Here is a 14,844-nt window from a genome sequence, read left to right as displayed (position 1 = left end):
TTTTTTCTTAAACTAATCTTACACCAAAGATTTCTTCTCCGAACTCTTCCTCATCAATCTCATATGTTTTTAAAACTGTAAATTAAGAGATTTCTTATAAAATTTTAAAACTGGTGTTTATCACAGAAAGTAAAACTGAGAACTGCTCACAATTCCTCATTCAATCATTACCACAATAAAACAATCATCTAACACACTGGTTCCCAAACTTTTATGGGTAGCCACCCCCTTGACACCCAGGTCGAATTCCTAGCACTACCACCCAGTTAACCATCACAAACGTAGACCTATATCTCAGTTACTGTAGTTGTTCACAGCAATCGCTACTTTCTTCCTCATTTTCACCCCTTTAATTGTCTCAATCACTCTCATTGTATGTGTAAAGCTAAACTCATCATCTGAAGAATAAATATCATCAATGATTTCCTCAATTGTGTCTAGGCCTTGCTCTTTTAACAGATCAAGTGCTGGGTTCATAGCACACATGTATCATTGATAGAAAATCTAGTTTCTTTTTTTGTTTTTTTCTTTTTGTTAAAAACAAAAGTAGACAGCAGCTATGAGGGACACCATTAACAATGAGCCATAAACACACTTGGCTACAAAGCTGCAATGTTATCAGTCGGCTGTTCTTCATATTTTATCTTCTTTCTCTGTGTCTCTGGTTCATTACCACTTAGATAAGAACCCAGTAGGGATTATGTTTAGCTTATTTCCATTAAACTGGAAGCAAGGCACAATATCATCATCATCATCATCATCATTTAGCGTCCGTTCTCCATGCTAGCATGGGTTAGACGGTTCAACTGGGGTCTGTGAAGCTGGAAGGCTTCATCAGGCCCAGTCATGTCTAAAAGAAAACACACAGTTTTATGGTATTAGTTGCAGTGTTGTAGTTTATGTTGGAATTTTTGGTTAGTTCCCCAACTTGTTACACAGATGACAGGTTAATCACCCAGGTTAGTGTACCAGCTTCAGACAGGAAAATTATTAGAAAGGTTTCCAAACTTTTAAACTTGTCGCACACTAAAGTTAAAACAGACGGATTACTGGATACAAGATCTAATGTTTCATCATGGCCTCATATTTGTTAGTTTGAAAACTGTATATGATATACTGTTGTTCCCTATACGATATGATTATACAACAATACGGAAAAAAGAGATTGAGAGGGGATGGTCAGAAAATTGTCACTTACCCATTCTTCTTCATTCCTTTTCCTCTCAGTTTCTTCTGCAGTTTCTCGTTCCTCCTTTTCAATTCGTTCTTTCTCCTCTCTTTGTAAACGTGCTTCCACTTCAGCCCTCTTAATCTTCTCAAGCTCTTCTTTACTTAAACCTATTTCAAATATATATGTATAAATAAATGTATATATATATATATATATATATATATATCACATGATCACATGACCAACCAGACCATCAGATGTTGCTACACATCGCTGGTCACAATGCATTCGCATTGTTTTAGCCTTTGAATGACGCCACCCCACTGGCTAAGCGAGCAGGCCAACAGAAGAAAGAGTGAGAGAAAGAGTGGTGAAAGAGTACAGCAGGGATCACCACCCCTTGCCGGAGCCTCGTGGAGCTTTAAGGTGTTTTCGCTCAATAAACACACACAACGCCCAGTCTGGGAATCGAAACTGCGATCCTACGATTTAGGATTGAATCCAATTTTATAGTAAAATATTATATTATATTAAACCTCGCCAAGAAAAATATTTAAACCACCTGATGAATGACTGTGACTCAAAAATTTGAAGATGTTAGCAGGTATGAAACGATCGTAGTGTGATATTTATTATATTTTTTTAATAATTTTGTTATATATTTAAATAATATAAATTAATCATATGTATTGGCTTAAGTTTTTCATTGTTTGATTTGCCTAATAGTGGTTTTGTTTCTAATTTAATATAATATATATATATATATATATATATATATATATATACATATATATATATACATATATATATATATATATATATATATATAATATATATATATATATACATATATATATATACATATATATATATATATATTATATATATATACATGTAGGCATGTGTACATACGTACATACCTACCTATGTACCTACCTACCTACCTACCTACCTACATACATACATACATATATATATATGTTGTATTTAAAGACCATTATATAAGACCATTTTTTTGTCATTTGCATATGATATCCTTAAAATTCATTTTGAACAATAAATTCATCTTTACATCAATGTTTCTAAGATGTTGCTAAGACAACCACATCTTCAGGATGTGGAGTGGTTTTGGCTTATATTCTACTCTTTTTGTAGTGGATAGTTTATGATTGTACAGATTTTCCAACAAGAATTTGACCATAAGAGCATTAGGACTCTACATCTTACAATATATATTGTATGTTAATCGTAACTATATGTTATACTATTAATATAGCTTCAAAAAGCAAGCATCCATTTCTGTGCTGGAATTCTATAAAGTATGAAAGTATTTCTCTGATCTAACATTGTTCTAAGGAATGCAATGTAGTGTTTGGCAAATGTTCTTTGTGAGCCAATGAGAGACCAATATACAATAATACCTCACTTTACAAGGATCCATTTTACAAGGTCCTCAGGTTTACAAGATTTATTTTCAAGCACATGATCCAAAATTTGAACGAAGTGCAAAAGTTTCTACTGCCATAACAAATGCTTCTCTGTGTTACCGAGAAATTTTTGGAGAGCAAAAAAAAGCTTCTTCTAAGCAAACGACTCTAGACTTGATTTTTAAAAAGAAATCTGCAAGTCCGTCTATGAGTGCTTGTGAATCGGTGATCGCATTTACAAGTGATGGTGTGTGCAAGTTTAATGTAAATGAAATTGATTCAGAAAATGATTTTAATAATAATATTTTTTATTAAAAATGATCTTGACATAGTTTCTACTTCACATAAAATATTATTTATATTCTACTGTTGTTTCATTGCCATTTATTTATGAGTATTATAAATTTTAGAGGTAAAATATTTTTCTGGGAATGAATTACAATTTATAACATTGCTACTATGGGAAATTATTGCTCTGCTTTATGAGTTTTTCCTTTACAAGTGGTTTCCAAGAACAAATTAACTCATATATGGAGACATTACTGTACTTGTCTGGCCAACATAGTAGTAGGGATCACAATACTTTCAGTTTGCTCTTTTACACACAATTTTTTAATATATATTGGTCATTCTTAGTTTGTTCTCAAATTTACATGCTTGAGGTGTGTTATTAACAATATGGTTTTGGAGCTCACAATATTCTAAATATATTAAAGGCAGCGGCGAGCTGGCAACAACGTTAGCACACCGGACAAAACGCTTAGCTGTATTTCATCTGTCTTTACAATCTGAGTTCAAATTCTGCCGAGGTCAACTCTGCTTTTCATCCTTTCAGGGTTGATAAATTAAGTACCAGTTGCCTGATGGGATTGATCTAATCGACTGGCCCACTACCTAAAAAAAATTTTGGCCCTTGTGCCTAGAGTAGAAAAGAATATTTTAAATATATTACTTGTTTCAGCTTGTGCTTTTGTATGATGCATTTTTGGGGCTAAGTTTGTATAAACACAAGTCATGTATATGATAAAAAGTGCAGCAAATTCTACATCCTAAAGATGAGGCTAAGATAGATCCAAAATGCTTATAAAGATGAATTTGGGATCTTTTACTGTTCCAGGTGATAATGATCTGATATGCAGATACAAAAGACAAAACAGAGCTATAATTAAAAAAATATCAAATTGGAACATCGGCATATTTTCAATGTAGCATGTTTAAAAGAAAAGCTGTTAACCATACGTATAAGTATATAACTGTGAATGTGAATGTGTGTGTGCATGTGTGTGTGTGCATGTGTGTGTGTGTGTGTGTGTGTGTGTAGGTATAGTGATGCAAACAGGGAAAATAAACATATTAAAATATGAGTATATTTTTATCGATCTTCAGCAAAAACAACAGAGTGACTCAAGGACTAAGAGTTTGGTGCATTGGTAAGTACCAAAGCATAAAACTCTCAGCCCTTGAATCACTTAGTTGCTTCTGAGAAAGAAAGAAAGAAAGAAAGAAAGAAAGGAAAGAAAGAAGGAAAGGAAGGAAGGAAGGAAAGAAGGAAAAAAGAAAGGAAGAAATAGAGAGAAAGATAGAAAAGAAGAGAGAGAGAAAGAAAGAAAGGGAGAGAAAGAAAGAAAGAAAAAGAGAGAAAGAAAGAAAGAAAAATACATACATACATGCACATACATACATACATACATACATACATACATACATACATACATACATACAACTAGAAATGGCTCTGACAAAAATAGCATTAACTTTTTTAGGACATTCAATTTTCTTCATTACAGAGATGTACTTGCATAGCAAGTAACTTGATCTGAGATCATGAGCTGAAACAAAAACAATTGCAGCATGGAAGGTGTCTATAAGCCATTTAAAAACACAAAAAAAAAACGTTAGATTCACTTCAACCTTTGAATTTAATTTGTGAAAATATTTTCATCTCTTTGAGACCATGACCTGTCCACTGACAAAATTCCATGCTGCAGCATAGAGTTGCAGTTTCAAAGCAACGAAAATATTTTGACAAATTAAATTTAAATGCTGAAGTGAATCTAATGGTTTTTGTGTGTTTTTAGATGGCTTATAAACACCTTCCACGCCGCAATTTTCCTCAGATGATCAATAAAGGAATGTACCTATAATGACTAATAGAAACAGCTGTAAGCCAAATTTGCTCCAATAAAGGTAAAATATGTAACGACCATTATTTTTAATTTGTTATATATATATATATAATAGAAATATGTTACAAAAAGAAAATAGAAACTGCATGTGGTGATGTAAGGGGAAAGTAAGAAAAATCAACGAAAATGCACATTGTAAATCAAAGAAAGTAAAGGTTTTTTATGAAAAGTAACGAAAGATATATACAATTAGATGAACTGAGGTAGGAATAAAAGTAATAAAAGTCATTATTTTGAAATGTTAAAGAGATTTAAAAGCATACCGGTTTTCGTAAGTTACTAACCACTGCCTTGAATACAACTATTCATTGCTTTGGGTGCACACCGATTAATAAATATATATATATTTATTTCAGTCATTTGACTGCAGCAATACTGGAGCACTGCCTTTAGTCACACAAATCGACTCCAGACCTTTGTAAGCCTAGTACTTATTCTATCGGTCTCTTTTGCTGAACGGTTAAGTTACAGGGATGTAAATACACCAACATCAATTGTCAAGGGATGGTGGGGGGACAAACACCATCACACCAACACACACATATATATATATATATATATATATACAACAGGCTTCTTCCAGTTTCCGTCTACCAAATCCACTCACAAGATTTTGGTCTGCCCGAGACTATAGCAGAAGACATTTGCCCAAGGTGCTATGCTGTGGGACTGAACCTGGAACTATGTGGTTGGTAAGCAAGCAAGCTACTTACCACACGACCACTCCTCTCTCTCTCTTTCTCTCTCTCTCTCTCTATATATTATATATATATATATATATATATATATATAAATTTAAAATTAAATTAACACGTTCTCTAACTGGCAAAGGCCACTGTAGTAAGTATTATCTGCAGCATCAGTTTTTCTGGTAACTTAGCATGCCAAAACAAGGACATTTGAAATAGTAACCATGAGTGTAATGAGTAGGACTGTTTTACAAGTTTGACTTTGTGCGGACGTCCTAGTAGGCAGTCCTGCAAATTATATTCATCTGGACGGTCACACCGATGATCTACAGACATTTATGTAAGTAAAATTACGTAATATGTTAATAGTGAAACATGTATGCGAATAATCCATATTTTTATTGCTTTTTCTTTTGTCTTGCTCGATTATGTTTTGGTTGTTTTGCTAAATTTTTCTTGAGAACATTTCTTAGTGGTAAGACCATAGCAGATCTATTTCTAGCATAAGGATGTCCACTTGGTGGTTTCCATCTAATATGTGTATATATAATATATATATATATATATACATATATGCCTATATACATGCATATTTATATATAAACTCTTGGCATAACTTGTCTAATAGAAATAGAAACTCTTATATTATTCTGCTGCGTGCCTCACCTATCTATATCATACTTGTAACAACTACATCCATCAATCCATCAATCCATCCATTCACCCATGGTCACTTTCAAACCACCCTTTTAACACTGCTTCTGTTTGCTTAACTTACCGTAATTCCGTGGATCTTTGATTATTTTCTTTATCTTATCAACTGTCTGTTTCATCATTGTTGACTTGTCCTGTGTGATATCTGGTGGAAACAAGAATAACGGATGTTAATTCATTTTACACTCCTGAACACACTCTGGTTTCTTGCTTTGAACAACAACTTCAATCACATCAGCATCATCATCACCATTACCATAACTGTCACAATCATCATCATAATCATCATCATCATCACCATCATCACTGCTACTACTAGTGCCATTGATCGCCACCTCTGTCATTGGTGCTGTCAGCACCAACAACTTTGGTGTTGCTATAGTCATCCAACAAAAACAAACTCCTAAACAATTATTACTGTTACTTACCTATTCGTTCTGGATGGAACTCAAGTTCATCAAAAAAGTTCAAGACGGTGTTATCTTCGGTGTTGTTTGCACGGAACTCTGTGAGTCTTCTCTGGAAACCTTCCTCAGTGTTATGTGTGCCAGCTACCACATGCTCTGGTAGTCGCATGATGCGGTTAGACAGGAAATTGTCATCGGCATCCAGACTGAATATAAACTCTGGCATAATTTGTCTGTTGTAGTGGAGGTCGTCATCAGCTTCCTCTTCACCCTCTTCGTCTAAGTTTACAGGAGAAAAACACAACTACACATTAAGAATTTTCAGCCATCAATGCTACAACCATTCATTTTTGTTGTTGTTGTTACTACTACTACTACTACTACTACTACCACCACCACCACCACTACTGTCGCCAGCACCACCACCTCCACTACTACTGTCGCCAGCACCACCACCACCACTACTACTACTACTATCTCCACTACAAAAGAGAAGACATGGAAAATCCACAGGTGATGACTGAAGTTTTATAATTAATTACAAATGGTATTTAACTCATTACTGTTCACTTCCGGCGCATTAGTTTAAGTTCAGTTCATGCACTTTTGGCTACATTTTCTGATGAGTTGTAGTGCACTTGAGCATTGTACCCAGTAAGTTCATTACTATTATTATTATTATCATCATCATCATCATCATTATTATTATTATTATTATTATTATTATTATTATTATTATTATTATTATTATTGAGTGAGAGAGCAGTGCATGCCATCAAAGTGACACTGGGGTACAAAAATACAAAGCCCAATATACCCATCATGACTACCCATCTGATAAGGGTACATGAGGCATATATACCACAACCATATGTGCATGACTTGGTGATCTCATATCAAGATAAACAGCTCATGACCTTGCAGGTGGAGCCCAGTTAGAATTTCCTTCAGGTCGAGTAGCCCATCCTACTCAAAAGGTCAATGAATAAGGGTTGTTTAAGGATGTTGAATGAAACACCCATGTTTCCAGAGGTGAATTATTCAAACCCCAAAGAATCCCTCTCAACACATGGCTATGATGCTCCCCCACTACTTCTACTCGCGATCAGAGATGCATATATCATCAGCCACTAAGGGACATGCTCAACTGGTTAAAGTCAAACAACTGACCAGAAAATCTGTGGTATTGAGCAGAATATTTGGTGTAGCCCATCTTTTATACCAAGACAAAACAATGTACATAAAAAAGCTCTATATTTAAGTGATGAGGAATTATATACATTATTTACTTTATTTACATTTGATGGATATTTGTCCTCATCTTGTTTGTTAACACAACATTTCAGCTGATATATCCTCCAGCCTTCATCAGGTGTCTCGGGGAAATTTCAAACCTGGGTTCTCATTCCTAAGGTATTTTTCAATGTTTGTTATTATTATTCAAGTCACTGCCTGGAATCGAACTTGGAATCTTAGGGTTAGTAGCCCTCACTCTTAACCACTATGCCACATGCCTGTGGGCATATGGCATAGTAAATAATGTAAATAATGTACATGATAACACTTCCAATGACTTAAAATCAGAAGCAATGAGAGCCAGTATCTGGTACTGCATCTATTATTATTATTATTATTATTATTATTATTATTATTATTATTATTATTATTATTATTATTATCATCATCATCAACATCATTATTATTATTATTATTCTTTGTTTGACTTTTGCTTTGTATTTGTACAAGTTGGCTCCAAGTCTGACCCAGAGACCTCAAGAGACAACAGGTTGGAAGTTCATGTTATTGTTATGTCTAGTATGCCATATATTTGGTTTTGTATTTAGTGTTGTACTAGTGAATGTCTAAAAAAAAAAACATACGAGAATTATGTTTGTTTTAAAACTTGAGATTACATAGAGAGTATTTTGTGTAGGATATGAGCAGTTCTCATGAGCACTATCTTTTGAATTTCTGCCACTTTTGGGTTTCCTGATATCTCAGTTAGGTAGCAATCAACCCCTTTTGCTATCATTCCCAAGGCACCTATGACAACAGGCATTGTTTTAGTTTTCAGGTTCCACATTTTGCTAATTTCTATTTCAAGATCTTTATATTTGCTCAGTTTTTGGTAGGTCTTGACAGATACGTTTATATCGATTGGGACAGTCATATCAATGAGGAGGCATGTTCTTTGTCTGAAGTCTTTCAATAATAATAATAATAATGATAATAATAATAATAGTAATTATCATTGTTATTGTTGTTGTTGTTGTTGTTGTTGTTGTTGTTGTTGTTATTATTATTAATATTATTATTATTATTATTATCATCATCATTATTATCTTTATTATTATTATTATTATTATTATTATTATTATTATTATTATTATTATTATTATTGGTGGTGGTGGTGTGGTGGAAGTAGTAGTAGTAGTAGTGTGAGGATGCACGGCTTAGTGGTCAGGGTGTTGCACTTATGATCACAGGATCGTAATTTCAATTGCTTGACCAGGTTTTGCATTGTGTCCTTGAGCAAAACACTTCATCTCATGTTACTCTGCAATCACTTTGACACCTGACACATGGCACACCTTGCACCTGTTCAGGTAACGTCGTTTTGAGGGAGAGAGAGAGTGAGCTAATGTACAACACATACATTTGATTACAATAAACAAATCATTTGTGTGCAGGTCATTCAGCAAAAAGACTGAACACTCAGAGGACATCTTCGATGGGAGAGTTCATTATTATTGAGTGAGAGAGCAGTGCATGCCATCAAAGTGACACTGGGGTAAAATATACGAAGCCCAGTATACCCATCAAGACTACCCGTCTGATAAGGGTGCACCAGGGACATGCATCACAACCATATGGGCGTGACATGGTGATCTCATATCAAGATAAACAGCACATGACCTTGTAGGTGGGGCCCAGTAAGAGTTTTCTTCTGGTCGAGTAACCCATCCTGCTCAAAAGGTCCCTGAATAAGGGTTGTTTAAGGATGTTGAACAAAACACCCATGTTTCCAGAGGTGAATTATTCAAACCCCAAAGAATCCCTCTCAATACATGGCTATGATGCTCCCCCACTACTTCTGCTCGTGATCAGAGATGCACATATCGTCAGCCACTAAGGGACATGCTCAACTGGTTAAGGTCAAACAACAGACAAGCAAATCTGTGGTATTGAGCAGAATATTTGCTGTAGCCCATCTTTTATACCAAGACAAAACAATGTACATGATAACACTTCCAATCAGTTAAGATCAGAAGCCATGAGAACCACTGCCTTATTATTGTTATTATTATTATTATTATTATTATTATTATTATTATTATTATTATTCAGTAGTATATTTTTTATATCGTGCTTTCACTTCACTACCGAGCGCAGCTCTGTGTGCCTTGGGTATGTGCTGTGATTTGTTGTGAAGCTCTGATGGTTATTGTATGGAAAGTGTTCTGCGTAGGATGTGTGCGGTGCCTAGTAGTGCAATTTTCTGTATGTTATATGTGTTTGTAAGTCCTGGTGTTTTTGCTATGTATTTGTCTGAATATTTTTTTATCATGCCTAATGCACCTATTATGATAGGAATTGTTTCTTTTTTTAGATTCCACATTCTGGTTACCTCTATTTCCAGGACTTTGTATTTTGAGAGTTTCTCCATTTCTTTTAGAGACACGTTGTCATCTGCTGGTATTGATACATCAATTAGAAAACATTTTTTTTCTTCATGATCTCTGACAACTATATCTGGTTTGTTGGCCTTAATTTCTCTGTCTGTGTGTATTGGCATATCCCAGAGTATGGTTGCTTTCTCGTTTTCTGTGACCTTTTCTGGTGTGTGCCTATACCATCTTTTTTCTGTTGTTATTCCATAGTGTTGGCATAGCTTCCAGTGTATGTAGGTTCCAACTCTGTCGTGTCTGTGAATATATTCCTTCTTAGCTAGGACTGGGCAACCAGAGATAATATGATTTATTGTTTCTTGTCCATCTCAACATATTCTGCAGTTACTTGTTATATTTCTTTTCATTACATGTTTTTGGTAATTTCTGGTGGGGAGGCTTTGGTCTTGTGCTGCAATTAAAAATCCCTCTCTCTCTGCTTTGAGTCCTGAGCTTCTCAACCATTGCTGGGATTTTTCTTTGTCTATTTCTTTTGCGTTTAGTTTAGTCTAGTATTTACCATGAAGGGGCTTTTCTTACCATCGTTTTATCATGGTTCGTTGCTGTTCTATTTTTAGTTTGGATTTCATTTGTTTTATAGCTTTTGTTGTTTCTTCATCATCTTCTTCATATTTATTAGGTGGTATGATTTCTTGTTTGTATTTGTCAGCTTCCTTAAATACTGAGAACAGTTTTTGTTTTGCTCATGTTTTGCTGCTATTTGTATAAGTTTTCCTTCCTTCTGAAGTAGATATTTTTGCAGTGGTTATTTTATAGTAGTTTTCCAGCTGTATTAGGCCTCTACCACCTTCTATATGTTGTATATATAGTCTTTCTATGTCAGATTTTGGGTGATGCATCCTAGATCCTGTCATTATTTTTCTTGTTTTCCTATCTATTTTGGTCAGTTCATTTAGTGTCCAGTTAAGGATATTGTAGCTGTAACTTATAACTGGGACAGCTAAAGTGTTAATACCTAATATCTTGTTTTTGGCATTGATCTAACTCGTCTATAATATTCTTTTTTTATTTTCTCTTTCATTTGTGTGTGTTGTGTCTTATCTAGTTCATGGATTCCTAAGTATTTGTAAGTTTGGCTTTGGTCTAATTCTTTTATTTCATTGGTTTTATCTAGTGTGATGTTGCTACTCTTAACTAGTTTTCCTCTTTTCATGGTTACTTTGGCGCATTTTTCTAATCCAAATTTCATATCTATTTCTTTGGTAAATCCATGAACTGTCTTTAATAGTGTTTCCAGCTGTTTGTCATTTGCAGCGTATAGTTTTAGGTCATCCATTTATAAAAGGTAGCTGATCGTTTTGCCGTAACATTTATATCCGCATCCAGTTCTATTTAGCATATCAGATAGAGGTGACAGTGCCAAGCAGAAAAGGAGTGGAGAGAGCATGTCTCCCTGGAATATTCCTCTTCTAATGGGGATGGCTTTGGTTTTCATGAGTCCCTCTTTTATTTGGAGCTGTAGCACTGTTTGCCATTTATTCATAGAGTGCCCTATGAATTTTTTAATTGTTGGTGCTACTTTGTTAATGGCTAGTGTTTTGAGGATCCATGTGTGGGGGATGCTATCAAACGCCTTTTTGTAGTCGATCCAGGCCATACTGAGGCCTTTCTTCTTTCTGTGGGTGTCTTCAGTTATGGCTTTATTAATCATTAGTTGATCTTTACAGCCATATGAGCCTTTGCAGCATCCTTTCTGCTCTTCTGGAAACAGGTTGTTTTCGTCCAGGTGCTTGTTCAACCTTTGCGATATCACTGCAGTAAATGCCTTGTATATTGTAGGGAGACAGGTTATTGGTCTGTAGTTTTCTGGTTTTGCTGTCTCATTTGATTTGGGAATTAAGATGGTTTTCCCCTTTGTGAGCCATTCAGGCATTGTCTCTGGCTCTGTTGTTAAAGTTTTCAGCCAGCTTTTTGTGCATTCCTGTTAGATATTTCAACCAGAAGTTGGGGATCTTGTCATGCCCAGGTGCCTTCCAGTTGCTTAGTCTTTGCATGTTAGTCTTCATATGTTAGCTAATTTATTAGGGTTCATTGCTGTATCCAAGTCTATATTTATGTTATTTTCCTTCCATATTTTATATGTATGTGTTGTTGTGTTTTCATTTTTTGGGTAGCGCACTGCTGTGAAGTATGCGTGTAGGATAGAAATGTATTCCTCACGTGTCCATTTATGTCTTTTGGGTTTTATTTGCGGGACATGAGGAACAACGTCCCGCCCATTATTTTGACAGTCATCATTTTCGTAGGGTACCGGTGCATTCATTTCTGTTGTCACATTGTTTTGCACGTGTAGTTTTTCATACATTTTTGTGTTGTAAGTTTAAAGTACGTACCTCCCGATTGTTATTCTTGGGTTGAATAATATCAGTGGTATTTAATTTCTTCATAGTTCCTTTGTACATGGTGTTTGGTGTCGGGGATGATCTGGTGTTTTGGATCGTAATGTTTCACACATGTTTACATGTGTTGTGTTAGAGGTGGAGATGATATCGAGTCAAAATACATCATTTCGTTTCGAAAATAGTAATAAATTTCAATGAGTATTACTTACTCGGATACAGTCCAATCCTTTGTTAGTAAATCTTTGGCTCCATACGATGTCCTTGTTTTCGATGTTTGTGGATAGATCTTGGAGCTCTGTTTTATTGTTCTTACATCTTAAACGTCCCCCGGTGTATTATTATTATTATTATTATTATTATTATTATTATTATTATTCATTATTATTATTGTTATCATCATCATCATCATCGTCATCATCGTCATCATCATCATCATCATCATCATCATTATTATTATGCTTGTTTAACTGTATCAGTTCTTTTATTTGTTCACAGTGTTAATCACTTTCACAAAAATAGTTAATATCTTACAGAAGCACAACAGCTTCTTTGAACCATGTTCTCACTCACCTAACTCACCTCCTCTCAGAGGTTGTTTATAACAAAAATGTGTTGAGATTTTTGCCAGTAATGCAGAAACTCTCAGAGTCTGTCTGTTTGTATGTCTGTCTGTCATGCTCTCCCATCTATGTTTGAACTATTCCCTTCAATTTATATATCATTATAAGCACTTATTTCATCCATTTGCAATTTTCTGCCTTTTCAGTAAAAACCAGCCAAGTGGATGAGAAAGCAAGACTGGTTTTTTCTTAATAGGAGTATCAGTATCACTATGACTGGCTCTATTTACACAACTTACTCATCCACTCGGCTACTTTACAGCAATCTTGAAGATGAAAGAAACATTGACAAATCTATCACAAGGAGTGGTGTAAAGAAATTTACCTTCGTACAATATTTTGGCTTGATCTATTGTCTTGGGAAAGCCATCTAAAACAAAACCTTGGTTTTGGCAACGCTTTGACAAGAGTTTATCTTTGACCATCATTACTAAAAGATTGTCATCCAATCTCTGATTATTCTGTTCTTTGTTCTCGTTGATGTCGTACAGCCTCGAGGTTGGATCCTCAATGCGGTTTTCTTCCTCTTCTTCTTCTACATCACTATCATGTTCAAAATTTGCAGTAGCTAACTTCTGTTCCAGATCCATCTGCAAATGTGAAGTCTCTTAAAATGAGTACCCACAGATTTATACACACACACGCACACACAAACACAATGAATATTTATATATATATATAAATACATTATACATACATATCATCATCATCATCATTATCATTTAACATCTGCCTTCCATGCTGGCATGGGTTGGACAGTTTGACAGGAACCAGACAGGTAGAAGACTGCACCAGGCTACTGTATCTGTTTTGGATTGGTTTTTACAGCTGGATGCTCTTCCTATATACAGGTGCAGGTGTGGTTGTGTGGTAAGAAGCTTGCTTCCCAACCACATGGTCCCAGGTTCAGTGCCATTCCATGGCACTTTGAGCAAGAGTCTTCTACTATACTGACCAAACCAAAGCCTTTTGAGTGGATTTGGTAGATGGTAACTGAAAGAAGCCTGTCATATACATATATAGTGGTTGTCTACTTCTTATGAAGAGTTTGACCACCTCCTGTACCTACGTCTTAGAACCATCATGGCATCTGATGTGGTTTTTTAAATCAGACAATGTTCTGAAAAGACACCCACATAGATTGCACCGATTTGGACCACCAAGCACTGCAGATAAGTTCTGCTCTTTGTGGATCTTAAAATGTCTTTGGAGGCATCTGTTGGATTTACAAACCTTCTGGCACACACTGCATTCAAAGGTGTGCACAGACATCAGGGCAGAATAGTTGGTGGAGGTTCATTTTCCATGCATTTGTAGATGAGATTTGGGGCCAGCAAAAGACAGGCATGATCTGTCACAGACTCTGCACACAAAAAGGTCATTGTCATTCACCTTCTCAATCGTTACAGTCTTCCTTGGATCTCTTTTGAGTCTTACTTGTGTTATGCTTTCACTCCACTCCACTCCACTCTATACCCTTATTTGCCATCCAACTCATTCCGAAGCAAGGGTTTCTATATCCTCTGGAACCATCCCCAGGGAATTCATAGTAGTCTTTATGCTGTCCCCTCTGCAAGCTCACCATAAAACAGCTGTTTC

General features: G+C 35.3%; 1 protein-coding gene across 1 annotated transcript in view; it reads right to left on the bottom strand.

Moving 5' to 3' along the window:
* Nucleotides 1-14,844, bottom strand: part of LOC115222610 (adenylate kinase 7-like) — an 80,076-nt gene that overhangs the window by 11,298 nt on the left and 53,934 nt on the right. The window contains exons 12-15 of the mRNA XM_029792912.2: nucleotides 13,571-13,835; nucleotides 6,616-6,873; nucleotides 6,252-6,332; nucleotides 1,199-1,338 (exon numbers count right to left, since the gene is read on the bottom strand). Coding sequence (XP_029648772.1) covers nucleotides 1,199-1,338; nucleotides 6,252-6,332; nucleotides 6,616-6,873; nucleotides 13,571-13,835 — 744 coding nt within the window. The remainder of the gene's footprint in view (nucleotides 1-1,198; nucleotides 1,339-6,251; nucleotides 6,333-6,615; nucleotides 6,874-13,570; nucleotides 13,836-14,844) is intronic.

The sequence above is a fragment of the Octopus sinensis genome, linkage group LG20 (genome assembly GCF_006345805.1).
Source record: "Octopus sinensis linkage group LG20, ASM634580v1, whole genome shotgun sequence".
Classification (NCBI taxonomy): Eukaryota; Metazoa; Mollusca; class Cephalopoda; order Octopoda; family Octopodidae; genus Octopus; species Octopus sinensis.
The sequence above is the reverse complement of the archived record's forward strand: the minus strand, read 5'-3'. Positions and strand labels throughout refer to the sequence as shown.